The following is a 14,170-nucleotide window of genomic DNA, read 5'->3' as shown; positions in this document are numbered from 1 at the left end:
CTACCATGATTCAGCATCTGAACAGAAGACATCCACTCTATGCTGTTTCACCAAGCATCGCTGAAACAAGGCAAGTCAACGTAGTCTAAGCCTATTGATGTTCGCTGATTTTAATCCCATACTGCATTTGTAGCGATGTCGTGATGCGGTTTGACTAGATATGATGTTTAACTTTGATGACATTTAAAAGTAGTAAACGTAACTATCACGTTCAATTGCAAGAGAGTATAGCCTAAAAAAAGAACCCCTTCACACACACACACACGTACATTTTGATGTTTGTTTTGAGATCAAAGCTTATTATTTATAATTGTTTATAATTGTTTTATTTACATAATTTTTTTTATACATTGTGTACCTGTTTGGCTTGATATTCTATATTCATTTTTTGTTCTCAGGTTAACTAAACTAAATTTGCAGAAGGTGCAATCCTTTTTTTGTAATGTTGTGTATTAATAAGACAAAACACTAAGTTTATATTCATATTAGTTTTACAATACATGTTATACATGTTACAGTAAGTTCACTTAACTGTACACATTGTTCTATAATTGTTTGCAATGCCAACTTGGCACTTAACTTTTGGAGCCAAACTTTTGGACTTGGAAATAAATACCTCTGTTGAGAAATAAAAGCCAAATGCTTGTTCATTTTACAGCCACATCATTTTTGTTATGCATTATTTGTTTTGGTTGTTCAAAAACACACACAAATCTTTTTATCCGATTACTCGATTAATCGATCGATTAAGTGCTAGATTAATCGATTACAAAAAGAATCGATAGCTGCAGCCCTAGATGCTTTTTTTGCTTTTTAAAATAAATAAATCTGATCTCTAAACATCCTCCGTGTCTTCAATGCAATGTAATGAGACACACACAGACAGAAATGTGAAGGTACCTGCTGTAAAGCCAAATATTGCTCACATCAGTGTTTATGAATGCCTTATGACGTGAAGGTTAATGATGGGCTTGGTAGCATGTCGCCTACTAGCCTTCGGATGTAAAGTGACTGCTAAAGAGTATGTTAATAAAAGACAAGTCCTGAATATTATTATTCCTATTCGACTACAATATCCCACACCTGGCTGGGTGCCCGAATGCCGGCAAGACAAGCTAAAGAGCTCTGAGGCGGAGCTAGGAGCTATGTCCGGAGAATCGCTGCGTTGTGGCGAAACAGCAGGCTTGGGCATCCTAAATCTTATGATATTTTTCTTATCTTCATTGAGACAATAATAAATTGATCATTCTCGTTTTTCTTTTTCCTTTTTTGAACGAATGTGGGTCACAGAGACACGGAACTTACCGCTGAAAGCGGCTTTTGCAGGCGGATGGAGATCATATCCGTGTTTATGATTGACTTATGACGTGAACAATTATTTCGTTCACACAAATTAAATATTTCGTTCGCACAAATTAAATATTTCGAGGGAACTAAATAGTATTTCGTGGCAACGGAATATTATCTTGTGGGAACGGAATATTATTTTGTGCGAACAAGAACGAATGTACTTTACATCGCACATTAGGAGTGTCACTCTGTGCCTTAAAGTCAGCAGCCCGTGCCTCCACAGGCGAGTGCGAGAGGGCATGTTCTTCCACAGTTTCATCCATATTAAACACCTGCCCTGGATGATAATTATTCTCCATGATTATCTTCCTTTGCATATCAGGATATTTCCCAGCCTTCTGAGTCAGCTGATGCCATATCTCCATGCAGGAGCAAAAACTTTGGTTGGTTGCAATTCAGGAACCAGTGGAACCAGCACATGCTCGCTGTGAAATATTCTTTAGCAGCTGGCAAAGAAGCCAATGGGGCGGCGTGCTCTTCATTACTGCTCCCCTCTTAAGAATTTCCCGCATCACATCCTTCGGACGCAAATGTCTCATACAAGCGTCTTGAGTTATCCCAGCTTTTGTGATGAACTGGAGGAGCACGAGACTGAAAACAAATCTGCGAATACGTGAAACTCGAATAAGTGGAGGAACACTGTAAAGCTAAAAAAAATGTTAAAAATGACATGTTTCACATTTCCTATTAAATTGAATTATCCCTTACATTTAAACTTGAATCCTGAGCTGATATTGCCCTACTTTACGCTTCTAAACTTATTTGTCTTCAGAGGCACAGAAAGTCAAAAGTTTAAATGGACTCACATTCGGCTAACTGTTGAAGATGGGAAACATTTTAGGCTAAATAAACATCACCCAAACTGAAATCCAAATGAAGACAGGACTGTATTGATTTCCTTCCTGTTTTTTTAAAATGGGAAGTTAAGCCTTCAGAGATGCACAATCTGCTCTGCACAGTGTGTGGGAGACAAAATTGAGAATTTTCTCAATTCAGGACATGCTTCAACAGAATCCTGCACTCATGTATGGACTTTCTTATTTTCTCTTCTTCGTCCTTATCGAAGGTAAGTCGATACTTAGTTCTTTTTCTGTCAGTTGGCCAAGAGCTGTATTCAGGGTTTTGATGCCTAAACTGTACTGTTTGTCTTTTGAACAGATGTTTTCCCGGTTACTTTTGACACCCCAAAAGTCACTGGTTTCACAGGGCACAACATCACTTTACCCTGCTTGTATGACGCCCAAACACTCGGCATCCTTAGTGTCTGCTGGGGACAGAGTAGGGTGCCGCTGACCAAATGCTCCAATCCCATACTGTCCTCCCGGGGGAATGCTGTGCTCTTCAGACAGTCGCCCAAGTACCAGCTGCTGGGTCGGGTGATGGAGGGAGACGTCTCCCTGACCATTGTGAATGCTCAAAGGATCGATGCTGGAGTGTATGGCTGCAGAGTGGAGGTTCCTGGGTGGTTTAACGACATTAAAATCAACATACATCTCACAATGAAAGAAGGTAATGCTTCTTTGAAAGCAATCTTTAAGTAAAAAAGGTCATTAGATCAAAAGATCATTCTGCTGTTTCAAATTATGACACATTTTGCGTCAGTCATCAAAATGTGTTTTTTTTCCCATCCCACTACAGAAATGTGGACAGAACTTGCCTCCATAACTGTTCCAATTATTGAAACAAAAGTAGAGAAGATTAAAGCTGACACAAATCAGGTATGAAGGCTTCATATTTAAACAGGAAGTAGCAAGCTGTCTTCTGTGGAAATTGTTTGTTAAACTGGGCAGTTTCTTACTAATTTGATGTGTTAACTGCCGTGCTAAATTGTATTTCTACCTCTTTTCATTCTATTCTCATCTTTCCTTGTGGTGAAAGACTTTACCAATAAGCCTAAGCCTGCTGTGTAATCAGGTTTGTCTATACTGACTTCTCTTCTTGGACATGTCTGCCTCTTTATTGACTTACCTTCATTTCATCAATCATTGCATCTCTCTCTCTACCCTTTTTGTCAATTCTGTCTTCAAGACTGACATTTATTATGATAACTAACAAGCTAACTAGTTGTTGGTTATCGTGATTACTTGTCGTTAGGTAAGAGGTAACTTGTGTTAATTGAGCTAGCAGGTTTGATCTGAATCCCAAGTAATTAATAACTGAGTGAAAGGAAACATTTCTCAGACTTGAACATTTGGTCCAGAGGAAACTAATTATCTGCATTGGTCTCATGAACTGTCTATGGTGTTCCTTGACTTTGCCCTACAATAGCTGAGATGGCTTGAGCATTCCCGTGATCCCAAACGGGAATAAAGTGGGTTTAGAAAATGTGTCAAAGTGTCCTTGGGCAAGACACTGAACCCCACCTTGCCTCTGGTGGAAGGTTGGCGCCAGTGTTTGGCAGCGGAGCCGTCACCAGTGTGTGAATGTGATTGTGTGTGTGAATGGGTTTGTGACTAAAGCGCTTTGGGCCGTCGAAGACGGTAGAAAGCGCTATACAAGTATACGTCATTTACCATTAGTGAGATGGCACACTGGCTTCTTACTAAATGCGCTTAAATGCTGCACGCATGAGGTGTGTGGGTGATACGTAAGTGCTCATAAGATACCTGTGAGATGCCCACACAAACTACACTCTGATTGTAAACTCTGATATATACGATATATGTCAATGGATGCAACATTTATTCAGAATATATGTGTCACTTTGTTGCAGAAAAAAGTGTTGACACACCTGGACCTGTGTTATATTGGAAAAATGGCTGCCATTGTCTTCCTTCCTGTTATCCTAATCCTTGTGGTCTTGATAAGTACGTCAAAATTTGCCGTAAGAATATTTTTAATGTGTCGGATAAATTTTGCTTTTTTTCCTTACAACTTTCTTTTTTTTTTAAACAGGAAGGAGGATGCCATTGACAGAGAAATGTTCACGTACCTCTGTCACATCTGAGAACGTCTATGAAAGCATCCTCATGACCACCTGATTTTTAGGACTAGGAGTAAACCTGAATTATTCCTGTGAAGAAGCTCTCTACAAGTCCTGATAGGTTTCAAAGTCCTACTTATCTCCTTATTTTCTCATCATATCTTTGAAATTTACAGTAAAAGGACAAAATGACTACGGTAGATTACAGATGAAAGCCAATTAGTGTCAAAAATTTTAGATTATATGAAAGAGGCAAATTCATATCAGAACAAAAGGAAATAGTCTGCTGATGGGAACACTGCTTCATTTTTGTATTTGAGTGGACATTGCCACCTGCTGGAGCAGGGCTTGTTTAAAAATATATCATCTGCAAAAATAGCTATAGAAACGCATGGGTCCCACTGTTCTGTGTTGGAACACTGTGCGTAGATCTTCGGAAGCTGTTTTAGGCTGACACATGTCGGCATTTGTTGTGTTTTTCTAATGTGGTATAAAATGGAGAGAAAAGTATTGAGTTTTTTGATAAGGTCATTGAAAATTTCCAGACTAGTGAGAAAAACAAACGTTTCCTTCTGTAACTTTAAATATTCCAATGAAAATTGATTTGAAGTTACTTTTTCCTTTAGTGTTAAATAATTATATTGGGTTGGATTTATCTGAACTTTTCCAAACGTTCAAAGCGTTTGCGATGTGTCCATTATTCATTCACTCCTCATTCATACTTGGTGACGGTAGCTACTGATGTAGCCACAGCTGCCCTGGGGCAGACTGACAGAGGGGTTGATGCCAGGACGCGCCTACGGCCCCTCTGACCATCACCGGGACGTTCATAGCCATTCACACACCAGTGGAGGCCACACTGGAGGCAAGGAGGGTGAAGTGTCTGGCCCAAGGACTCAATGATGGTTGACTTTTCCATTGCTTGTAAAATGTGGGATTTAGATAGTATGTTTTAAACAACTGACTTAATTTGAATATTTATAGACAGTTTCAAATGTTGATTTCAGAAAGATTTCACACTCATCCTCATCAGTCTGATGAAGAAAGCGGACAGCTTTTAAATAAAAAAAACTTCAGTTTTCTTAGTTAACCGGATTTTACGAAAAAAAAAATTATTTTCTATTTTCTCCTGTTTAGAAAAATGTTGATAAAATTTTAATAAACATTTAAAGTGTTGTGTTGTTTCCCCCTTATCTGAGCCAAAATTAAAGACGTTCATGAAATGGAGAAATAAACCAGAAAACATCCTCTTTATTCCGAGACATCGCAGAGGGAAACTTTCATCTGAAAGCAGCTCAGTGCAGTTTAGAAACAATAAAAAGTGAAACCTAAGCAGTCAGGCTTGCATGGTAAATGACCTGCATTCACATACCGCTTTGAAAACACATAACTCTGCGTGTCAATGACACATGGAAAATACTGAAAGCCACATTTAAAAAAAAAAAAAGTATTACATTGCAACAAAGAGTTTGTTTCAAGAGAAGAACACATTTTATTTTATTTTATTTCCCTTTCAATCTTATTTCTTCTCTTTCTAAGAAATGGGAAGACCTTCATCATCCAAAACCACAGCAAATTCTCAAAAGCCCCTAAGAAATACAGCACTATTTTGGAACCTATTTTGAAAAATATATTGTGGCCTTTTATCCTATTTACTAAACCCTTCTAATCCCTTTCTGGATCATGGGGTTGCTGGAGTTTATCAGAGTTACTGTTGGGTAAACTCTGGATGTGTCGCCAGGCCAGAGGCGGACAACCACATACACTAACAGTTGATTATCACCAATTGATCCACAATGTAAATCTATGCACTGTGGTACCCGGAGAAAACCCACTCACCCATGGAGAGAACATGCAAACTCCACCCAGAAAAGACCCAACCAGGATTATTCTAACCAGGGCCTTTTCTTGAGGCTAACCATGACATGACCGTGCATCCCGCTAATTTCACTTCCGTGGAAAAAAACATTTTTCTTATTGTTTTTCTTCTAGTTTCTGTTCACATGTAAACTTATGTCATCATTTTAGCTTTCCTCTTTGTGTTATTTATTGCTTTGATGCATGTCAAAGTGAAATTTAGCCAATACATTTGTGATAAAGTTAGATATATACTCTGTCGCGTTTGGGCTATTGTTCTTCTTATTATTCATTCTAACACATGGACACAAAAAGCTGTTATGAAAACATGGTGTCCTTCAAAATCTGTTCAGCCTAAACAGACCTTATTCATTTAAGGAATGGTTTAAAACGTTTAAAAATAATTAAATTGGTACAGACTCTCTCAAAGTATATACTTTTTTTTTGTCATGATAAACCTGAGGGTCATCTTTGAGCAGAGGAAGTTACAAAACACCCACATGTTTACTCAGCAGTCTAAGAAGCAAGTTCATGCCCCTTCAGCAAACTGACCTTTCAAAATTAGGGGACATATTTAAGATCAAGATATATTTACAACCCAAACTTGTTTGTGCTCACTTGATGCTGGACAGGTCTTTAGCAGAATATAAAATGCTCACTTTTTACCATTAATAACTGAACCATGTGAAGAAGCAACAGAAACAAGGCCGAGCTGCTCCATATCTATCACCAGAATGAAACAGTATTTTAGTAAAAGGAACCAAAACCACAGAAAAGGAAACAGTCCTTTTCTGCATTCCTCTTCTTCCAGCAGAAGTTGTTTGTGTGAGCACATCAAGGACAGAGTCATGTGATTTAGGAAGGTTTTAAACCTCAATCTGCACTGTGGTCACTGATCGTGTCGGTCAGTGGATGAACAGATCCTTCAGAGAATTGTGAGATTATGGAGATCAGGCACTTGACTCTTCTCTTCTGTCTGCTCACAGGTTGGATACATTACAGGAGATTAACTTAATTTTTGTTAAGTCCTGTTTAACGAACAAGTTTTCTCTAACATTTTTTCTTTTTCTTTCAGATTTCCCGTCTGCGGGCAGTGTGATAACCACCGTGGGAACAACCGTTGTTTTGACGTGCACCTATGATGCAAAGTATTATGGACCGCTGTCGGTGTGCTGGGGCCGGGGGGCCATTCCCAACAGTGGCTGTGGGAACCAGGTGATCAAGGCAGATGGGACGTCAGTGGTTAGCAGGTTGTCAGAGCGATACGTGCTGCGGGGCAATCTAGGTCAGGGGGATGTGTCGCTCACCATCCTGCAGGCTGTGGAGGCTGACTCTGGCATATACGGCTGCCGTGTGGATATACCAGGCTGGTTCAATGATCAGAAACAGGAGGTGACGCTCACAGTGAAACCAGGTACTGCTGCTGCTCACGATAAAAAAAAGAAAAAATAAAACAGCTCAGCCCCTATAATTTTAAAAACTTAAATCAATTCTTTCTGTTTTCTTATTTTAGGGCGTCCTTTTCCTTTGAAACTTGAATCAAGAGAGGTGAGGGAGCGAACCATCACTGTCAGCTGGACTTCAGGGTTTGATGGTGGCAGAGCCATTTCGGCCTACATTATTGATTTGAAGAACAAATATGGTAAAATCGGCACTATTGTTTGACTCTGTGGTATCAAACCTTCGGTTTGGAGCCTCTTTGTGAATCTCTGTCTCACAGCATCCTGGGATTCAGCTATAAGAACGGAAATCACACACCCACATCTAACTCAGGCCACTTTGGTGGATTTGCGTCCTTGGAAGACCTATAACATCCGCATGTTTGCTGTCAACAGTGTGGGAATGAGTGATGGAAGCAACGTTTTGATCCTCACAACTAAAGAAGCAGGTAAATGCTGTTTTCCATTAAAAAAACAATTTAGTAAAGATGTGTGGCAAAAATTCTAAAGTTCAAGTTGTCTGCAGCACCTGAGGGCCCCCCAGAGGACATGCGACTTGAAGCTCTCACTTCTCACACGATCAGAGTGTCTTGGAAGGTAAAGTTCTAGTGTTCAAATAATCAAAACTATTCAAAGGATAAAATTGATTTGTGGCGATTGCTTTCTCTTGACCAGCCTCCACGAGCGGATCTTATAAACGGGGTTCTGCGGGGTTACAGCGTTAACTACAGAGCGTATGACCCTGTGTGGAAACAGTTTCAAAAGTGGCAGCATGTAAGCGTGCCGCCAACTGTAGAGAGTATCGTCCTTGAGAACCTCAAGCCTTCGACTCAGTATGGCGTGCTGGTGCAGGCCAAGACCAATGCAGGGATGGGACCTGCCTCAAACGCACCCCTCTGCTCCACTCTGGAAGAGGGTAGGAGGGTTACCTGAAGACCCTTACAGCAAGAAATACATTCAATTTTGACAGTAGATAATATTCTCATTTTTTTCTAGTTCCTGAAACGACAACAATCAGTTCATCCTCCCCAAATGTTGTGATACATTGGATTTCTCACACAGATCGCAGACCAGGTATGTGTATGTAAGGATATGAAACCAACATTTTTTCAGTTGATTTTTTGACAAAATAATGTGAAAAAAAAACTTTAAATGACGAGAAATAACTATTTGGCTTTGTGTCATAAAAGTGCAGAAAACTGAGACCACTTCTGCGTCCAATATTTGGAAAGTAACCACAACAACTATCATTCCAGGTAAACTATGGTCATTTCTTATGTTATTAATTCTTAAGACAATGGTGTTTTAGAATAAAAGAACACTTTTACAACAGTGATACTTTTTATTTTATACCTTTTCCACTCACAGAAAAATGTCTGATTATACATATTTGGTGATAATAAAAGGTTTCAATGTTGAAAAGTTAGAAATGTGTCATTTATTAGGGAATCTCTAGCTTTGAGCACCAACATTGTCGGTCTTGCACACATTTTTAACTGACTTTTAGACCAGGCATGTCCAAATGTGGGCCAAAAGGAGCCTGCATTCATATTTTCACTGGTCCAGGGGAAATCAATAGCACTTTTTAAAAACTGAGTGTACGATTTCTCGATTTTGATTGATTGAATGACATGATAAGCTGTTGTAAACTTGTGGCAACAACCTGTAGTTACTTAACCTTGAGAGCCTTAAGGGCGAGAATAAGAAATGAATTTGTTTCTATGACCAAAAACCAAAATGGTTTGTACTTCTGAATTAGATAACTATTTGTGTTCATATTATTTAAATTTAACCCTTGTGCTATCCTATGGGGTCAAGATGACCATTGACATGTTCTCCCTACCATGACAAAGGTGAATAAAGGGGAGGAGGATTTCATATAATCCATGGACACCAGTGAGGATCACAAATCATTGAAGAAAAAAGGTTCAGCGCATCAATATGTGGGGTTTAGATGACCCAACTTCCAATGTCAAAGTGCCTATGATAGCACGAGGGTTAAAAGTTTACAGTAAACATTTAATTTTAATAATATATAATTATAACAATATGTAATATTTTTTCAAGGTTTTTTTCCAGACAGAATTTTCTTCATTTTATTTCTGGTCTTCGAATCAGAAATTCACAGTCATTTAGATGTAATCTGTTTTATGAGAGTAATAAGTATTCCATTGAAAAAACAAAAATTCCATTAATTGTTAATTTATATGTAATGATATACTGGTTGAACGCATTGACGTGCGGTGAGGTTCACGGCTGGTGAGGCTGTGATGTCATCAGTCAGATTTCCAAACATATGAACCCTACAGAGTAGCGTATTCACCATTCGACTGGCAATAGTTAAAGTGTGTTGTTTAAAATTACATTTCTACACTTTTCTTGCGTTTACAAAACATTGTTATTATTGACTTACTTTTACTTAATGAAGTCCCTGCCGCAGCTCCTCCAGAAACACATGGATGACCTGTTTGCAGAAGAGTTCCTTTGCTTTCTTCAGTTTTAAAAGTCTCTGTCTCAATGGAGATCACTGCCGGTGACGTGTCTCCACAAATTCCAGAGTTTAGACGCGTAATTCTCCATTTAGAAAATGATGCTAAACATTATTAAAGAATAACTGAACGGCTGCACTTGACTTGTTACCACTACTTCTGTTATTCTTTAGCTGCGGTGTCACATTCTCTGGAATCACCAGCGCCCTCTGCCTGAAGGCATACGTACTTGCACCTATTTCATTTCTAATGTGCATTTTTAGTGGATGAAAAAGACTAAATGAGTTACAAACTGGCACCAATGTAATCAGACAAATAAGCAAATGAGGACATTAAAAAATAAAGTGTCTTTTTTGATGATAGAAAGACATAATTAGTAAAAGTGCATGTGAAAGCTGCTGCTCAGTCTGGGTGCACGGGAGCCACAGATGCTCAGTGCCTCACCTGCCACTTTCTCGTGTATTTCAACAGGAAATGTAATAAATTTGCAACTATTTTTTTAACCAAAAAAAGTAATCATAGAATAGGCATGTCTAAAAAATAAAATCTAATTTTTTATTTTAGTAAATAAAAATAATATTCATCTTGTTTAATGTATGTATTTTTTAAGCTATATTTTGCATGTGAGGCATAGTCTCGCCTGCCTCCCCTAACTGCACGTCACTGGTTTAAAGAATGCAGCCAAATGGCTGGCCCTCAGACATTTACACCTTACAAATCTGGCTTTCTTTGGAAAAAGTTTGGACACCTCTGTTTTAGACAGTCTGAAATACATAATAATACAAATACAGGTATGAACATAAATACTGTAATGATTTATAAGACTCAAAAATGTATTGCATCTCTGCAGAATGACAATTTTGCACTAAATCTTTGATTTTCTTTTAAGCTCTTCCATCCTCCACAGCTGAGGCTTTTTCATCGTCCAGTTTTTGGGATCAAACCACCTTGACAATAATGTCAGGTACTTTTACGTTTTGTTTTTCTTCACTCTTAGTCAAATGAAAAGCTTTAAAAACAAGATAATAATGATTCACATAATTATTATATTAGTTTTCTGAAAAAACAGTCTGATTTAATGACCCCCCACATGTCATAGTTCACCCAGATCCACCAGTAGTTGAGGTGAAGGAGGTGAAAGACAATACCTTTTCTCTTTCTTGGACTCCTGGTTTGGAAGGTGACAGGCCCATCACTGGCTACTGCTTGGAGTACAAAGCAGCCAACGGTTAGAGACAAATCCAGAGGAACAATGGCATATTTTCTGTAATACATTGTTTGATTTTTGGCAGCTTGATAAAAAATGCATTTTTCCTCTGCAGCTTCTTGGGATTATACGAAGGCTGTTGTAGACTTTGGCCCCAACCAGACAGAAGCCACAATAATTGAGATAAATCCTTCAACCTACAATCTCCGCATGTTTGCAAAGAGCAGCGTGGGCAAGAGCAAAGCCAGCAATGTCCTCACAATCACCACTGGAGAAGCAGGTGCTGCTTTCTGTCTTTTTTACCTGTTATGAGGCAGATGATGGTTTTTCCTTAACATTTCCAGAAAAGTGTGTAAGCCAAAGCATAACAGAATCTTTATCTGCACATAAAAGTGTTTTTTAAGCACCAATCCTCTTCTTTTTTGGTTTCTCTGCAGGTCATCCCTTGGACGCTCTCATAACCTCAACTCAAACTGAGGATTTTGTAAGTTTCAAACTGAGGCAGTTCAAATGTTTTATGCGGATTTATGTAAAATAAACCTAACTTGCAGCAAAATATTTTATATTCTCTCTGGTACATTAAGTTGTGCAGCACAGCAACTAAACCACATGTGCATCGTCTTCAGTTGCCTACTGAGGAGGTTCGTAGTGTTCACCCAGCTGCCATCGTTGTGCCTGTGGTGCTGGTGCTGATCGGTGCCATGGCAACCATTTGGCAGTTGCGCCGTGAGTGTTCCCCACAGCGTTACTTCTTATACACAGATGTGGAAATGTCCTCCTCATTTTTATGATGCTCGCACTCTCTCCCCTCACAGGAATCAGACAGAAGACGGACAGCCTGAACCTGTGAGGGTTTGGTTTAAGTGTTTATACGGAGAACTTCAGTGTGGCTTCACACTGACGTGTTTGCCTCTTGTCTGCAGGTGGCTTACCAATGGAGCGATTCGCTACAGACACGCAGAGCCACTTCAAGAGCTGTGAAACTCCAGGTTTTTCCGATTGACAGACCAGTGAAAAATCGGCAAAACCTTCAAAATGCATTAAATTTCAAGGTTACACTAGAAAAGTCAGAAAAAATATTTTAATGCATTTGTGAAGCAAAGAACAGCTAAAACGGCAAATAAAATAAGCTTTTTTTTACGTGAAGCATTTAGTGTAAAGTTTCAATATACAACAGCATGCTTTCATGTTCATAAATGGAAATCTGTTTGGAAAACTTTCATTTTAATCACCGATTTGTCCTTAAAAGGTTAAAGATTTTCTGAGAAAATATGTGTGGAGTTTGAGCAAATTGATTTGTTTGTTCCTTGGCTTGAAGGTCCCAACACCATACAAAATCAGAAACTTGTAAAACTAATTTTATTTTTTGAAATTTAAAAAAAGCCAAGAAATCTTCCAAAATTCTCTACTGATATCTCAATGCTTTCTTTCTGTAATAGAAATGTACCAATGACATAAAATTGTTAATAATGGCTTTAGAAGTTGCAATATATGAATCAAAATATGAAAGAACATCCTGGAAGTATTCTTAGCTGGCTAATATCTGTTTTAACACCATTTGCCGGTCATAAAAACGACTTTATTAAAAAGACAAGTATGTAAACCACAAAAAATGACTAACCACGTAAACTGTTTTGCACCTTTCACAGAATTATACACTAAGTAGCTATTTTTTAGGCACCTCCAACTGCTTGTTCACACAAGTTTCGAATCAGCCAATCACATGGCAGCAACTCGATGCATTTAGGCATGTAGACGTGGTCAAGATGATCTGCAGTTCAAATCGAGCATAAGAAGGGAGAAGAAAGGTAACTGAAGTGACTCTGAAAGCTGCATGGTTGTTGGTGCCAGACGGGCTGGTCTGAGGATTTCAGAAACTGCTGATCTAGTGGGATTTTCACCCACAACCATTTCTAGGGTTTGCAGAGAATGGTCTGAAACTCACAGCAGCAGAAGACCACACCGGGTGTCCCTCCTGCCAGCTTAGAACAGGAAACTGAGGCTATAATTCACACAGGCTCACCAATAGTGGATTGGAAAAGTCTTGTCTGGTCTGATGAGTCTCCATTTCTGCTGCAACATTCAGATAGTAGGGTCAGAATTTGGCATCAGCAACATGAAAGCATAGATCCATCCTGCCTTGTATCAAAGATTCAGGCTGCTGGTGGTATAATGGTGTGGGGGATATTTTCTTGGCACCCTTAGTACCAATCAAGCATGGTTCCAACACCACAGCCTAACTGAGTTATTGCTGACCAAGTCCATCCCTTTCTGACCACAGTGAACCATCTTCTGATGGCTACTTCCAGCAGGATGTCATAAAGCTGGATTCATCTCAGACTGGTTTTTTGAACATGACAATGAGTTCACTGGACTCAAATGTTCTCCACAGTCACCAGATCTCAACCCAATAGAGAACCTTAGAGATGTGGTGGAACCAGAGATTGGAATCATAGATGTGCAGCCGATAGATATGCAGCAACTGTGTGATGCTGTCATGTCAATGTGGACCAAACTCTCTGAGGAATGTTTCCAGTAACTTGTTGAATCTACGACACAAAGGATCAAGGCAGTTGTGAAGAAAATTAGGAGTATAATGCGGTACTAGTAAGGTGTACCTAATAAAGTGGCCGGTGAGTATATACTCATTTAATGTCAATGATGTCAACATTTTTTTTTAAAAAGAAATCTTTTATATCTATTTATGTAAGAAATTAATTTTTTATTTCACCTACCAAATCAGATTATTTCATGTCAGCAATTGTATTATCAATGAGTTAATCTTAAAACAAAAAATAAAAATAAGGTTATTTTTTTTTGTTTGTTTTTTCTGTCTGGGTGAGCACTGTGGCGATGTTCCTCTGGCTGAGCTGGCTCCTGGAATGAAGAGAGTCCCAAAATACTG

The 14,170-nt window shown here is 38.8% G+C and overlaps 2 protein-coding genes across 3 annotated transcripts; both read left to right on the top strand.

Annotated features, from left to right (window-relative positions):
* Nucleotides 1-2,252: 2,252 nt before the first annotated feature.
* Nucleotides 2,253-5,450, top strand: LOC101159681 (T-cell immunoglobulin and mucin domain-containing protein 4). The gene is made up of 5 exons (XM_004073486.5): nt 2,253-2,416; nt 2,509-2,859; nt 2,989-3,068; nt 4,064-4,157; nt 4,246-5,450. Exons 1-5 carry the CDS (start codon nt 2,350-2,352, stop codon nt 4,329-4,331), a joined length of 678 nt encoding a protein of 225 aa, XP_004073534.1. The 5' UTR covers nt 2,253-2,349; the 3' UTR covers nt 4,332-5,450.
* Nucleotides 5,451-6,909: 1,459 nt separating this feature from the next.
* On the top strand, nt 6,910-12,878 carry LOC101163667 (uncharacterized). 2 transcript variants are annotated; one of them, XM_011480269.4, is made up of 15 exons: nt 6,910-7,116; nt 7,206-7,544; nt 7,644-7,772; nt 7,851-8,018; nt 8,096-8,166; nt 8,245-8,485; nt 8,566-8,643; nt 8,760-8,825; nt 10,948-11,022; nt 11,158-11,286; nt 11,381-11,545; nt 11,703-11,749; nt 11,892-11,991; nt 12,081-12,111; nt 12,189-12,878. In XM_011480269.4, the coding sequence occupies exons 1-15, from the start codon at nt 7,074-7,076 to the stop codon at nt 12,244-12,246; spliced, it is 1,740 nt and encodes a 579-aa protein (XP_011478571.1). In that variant the 5' UTR covers nt 6,910-7,073; the 3' UTR covers nt 12,247-12,878. The 2 variants fall into 2 exon arrangements, with proteins under 2 accessions (XP_011478571.1, XP_004073376.2); XM_004073328.5 differs by having other exon boundaries at nt 11,850-11,991.
* Nucleotides 12,879-14,170: the final 1,292 nt, after the last annotated feature.

Source organism: Oryzias latipes, chromosome 10 (assembly GCF_053564925.1).
Source record: "Oryzias latipes strain Hd-rR chromosome 10, Olatipes_Hd-rR_3.1".
NCBI classification, from domain to species: Eukaryota; Metazoa; Chordata; class Actinopteri; order Beloniformes; family Adrianichthyidae; genus Oryzias; species Oryzias latipes.
Note: the sequence above shows the minus strand (reverse complement) of the source record. Positions and strands in the feature narration are given on the sequence as shown.

Coding starts and splice junctions, on each gene's coding strand:
- LOC101159681 (XM_004073486.5), top strand. CDS start 2,350: ATGCTTCAACAGAATCCTGCACTCATGTATGGACTTTCTTATTTTCTC. Junction 2,860..2,988: donor ACATCTCACAATGAAAGAAG/GTAATGCTTCTT, acceptor ATCCCACTACAG/AAATGTGGACAGAACTTGCC. Junction 4,158..4,245: donor AATCCTTGTGGTCTTGATAA/GTACGTCAAAAT, acceptor TTTTTTAAACAG/GAAGGAGGATGCCATTGACA.
- LOC101163667 (XM_004073328.5), top strand. CDS start 7,074: ATGGAGATCAGGCACTTGACTCTTCTCTTCTGTCTGCTCACAG. Junction 8,644..8,759: donor TCACACAGATCGCAGACCAG/GTATGTGTATGT, acceptor GTGTCATAAAAG/TGCAGAAAACTGAGACCACT. Junction 8,826..10,947: donor CACAACAACTATCATTCCAG/GTAAACTATGGT, acceptor TTTTCTTTTAAG/CTCTTCCATCCTCCACAGCT.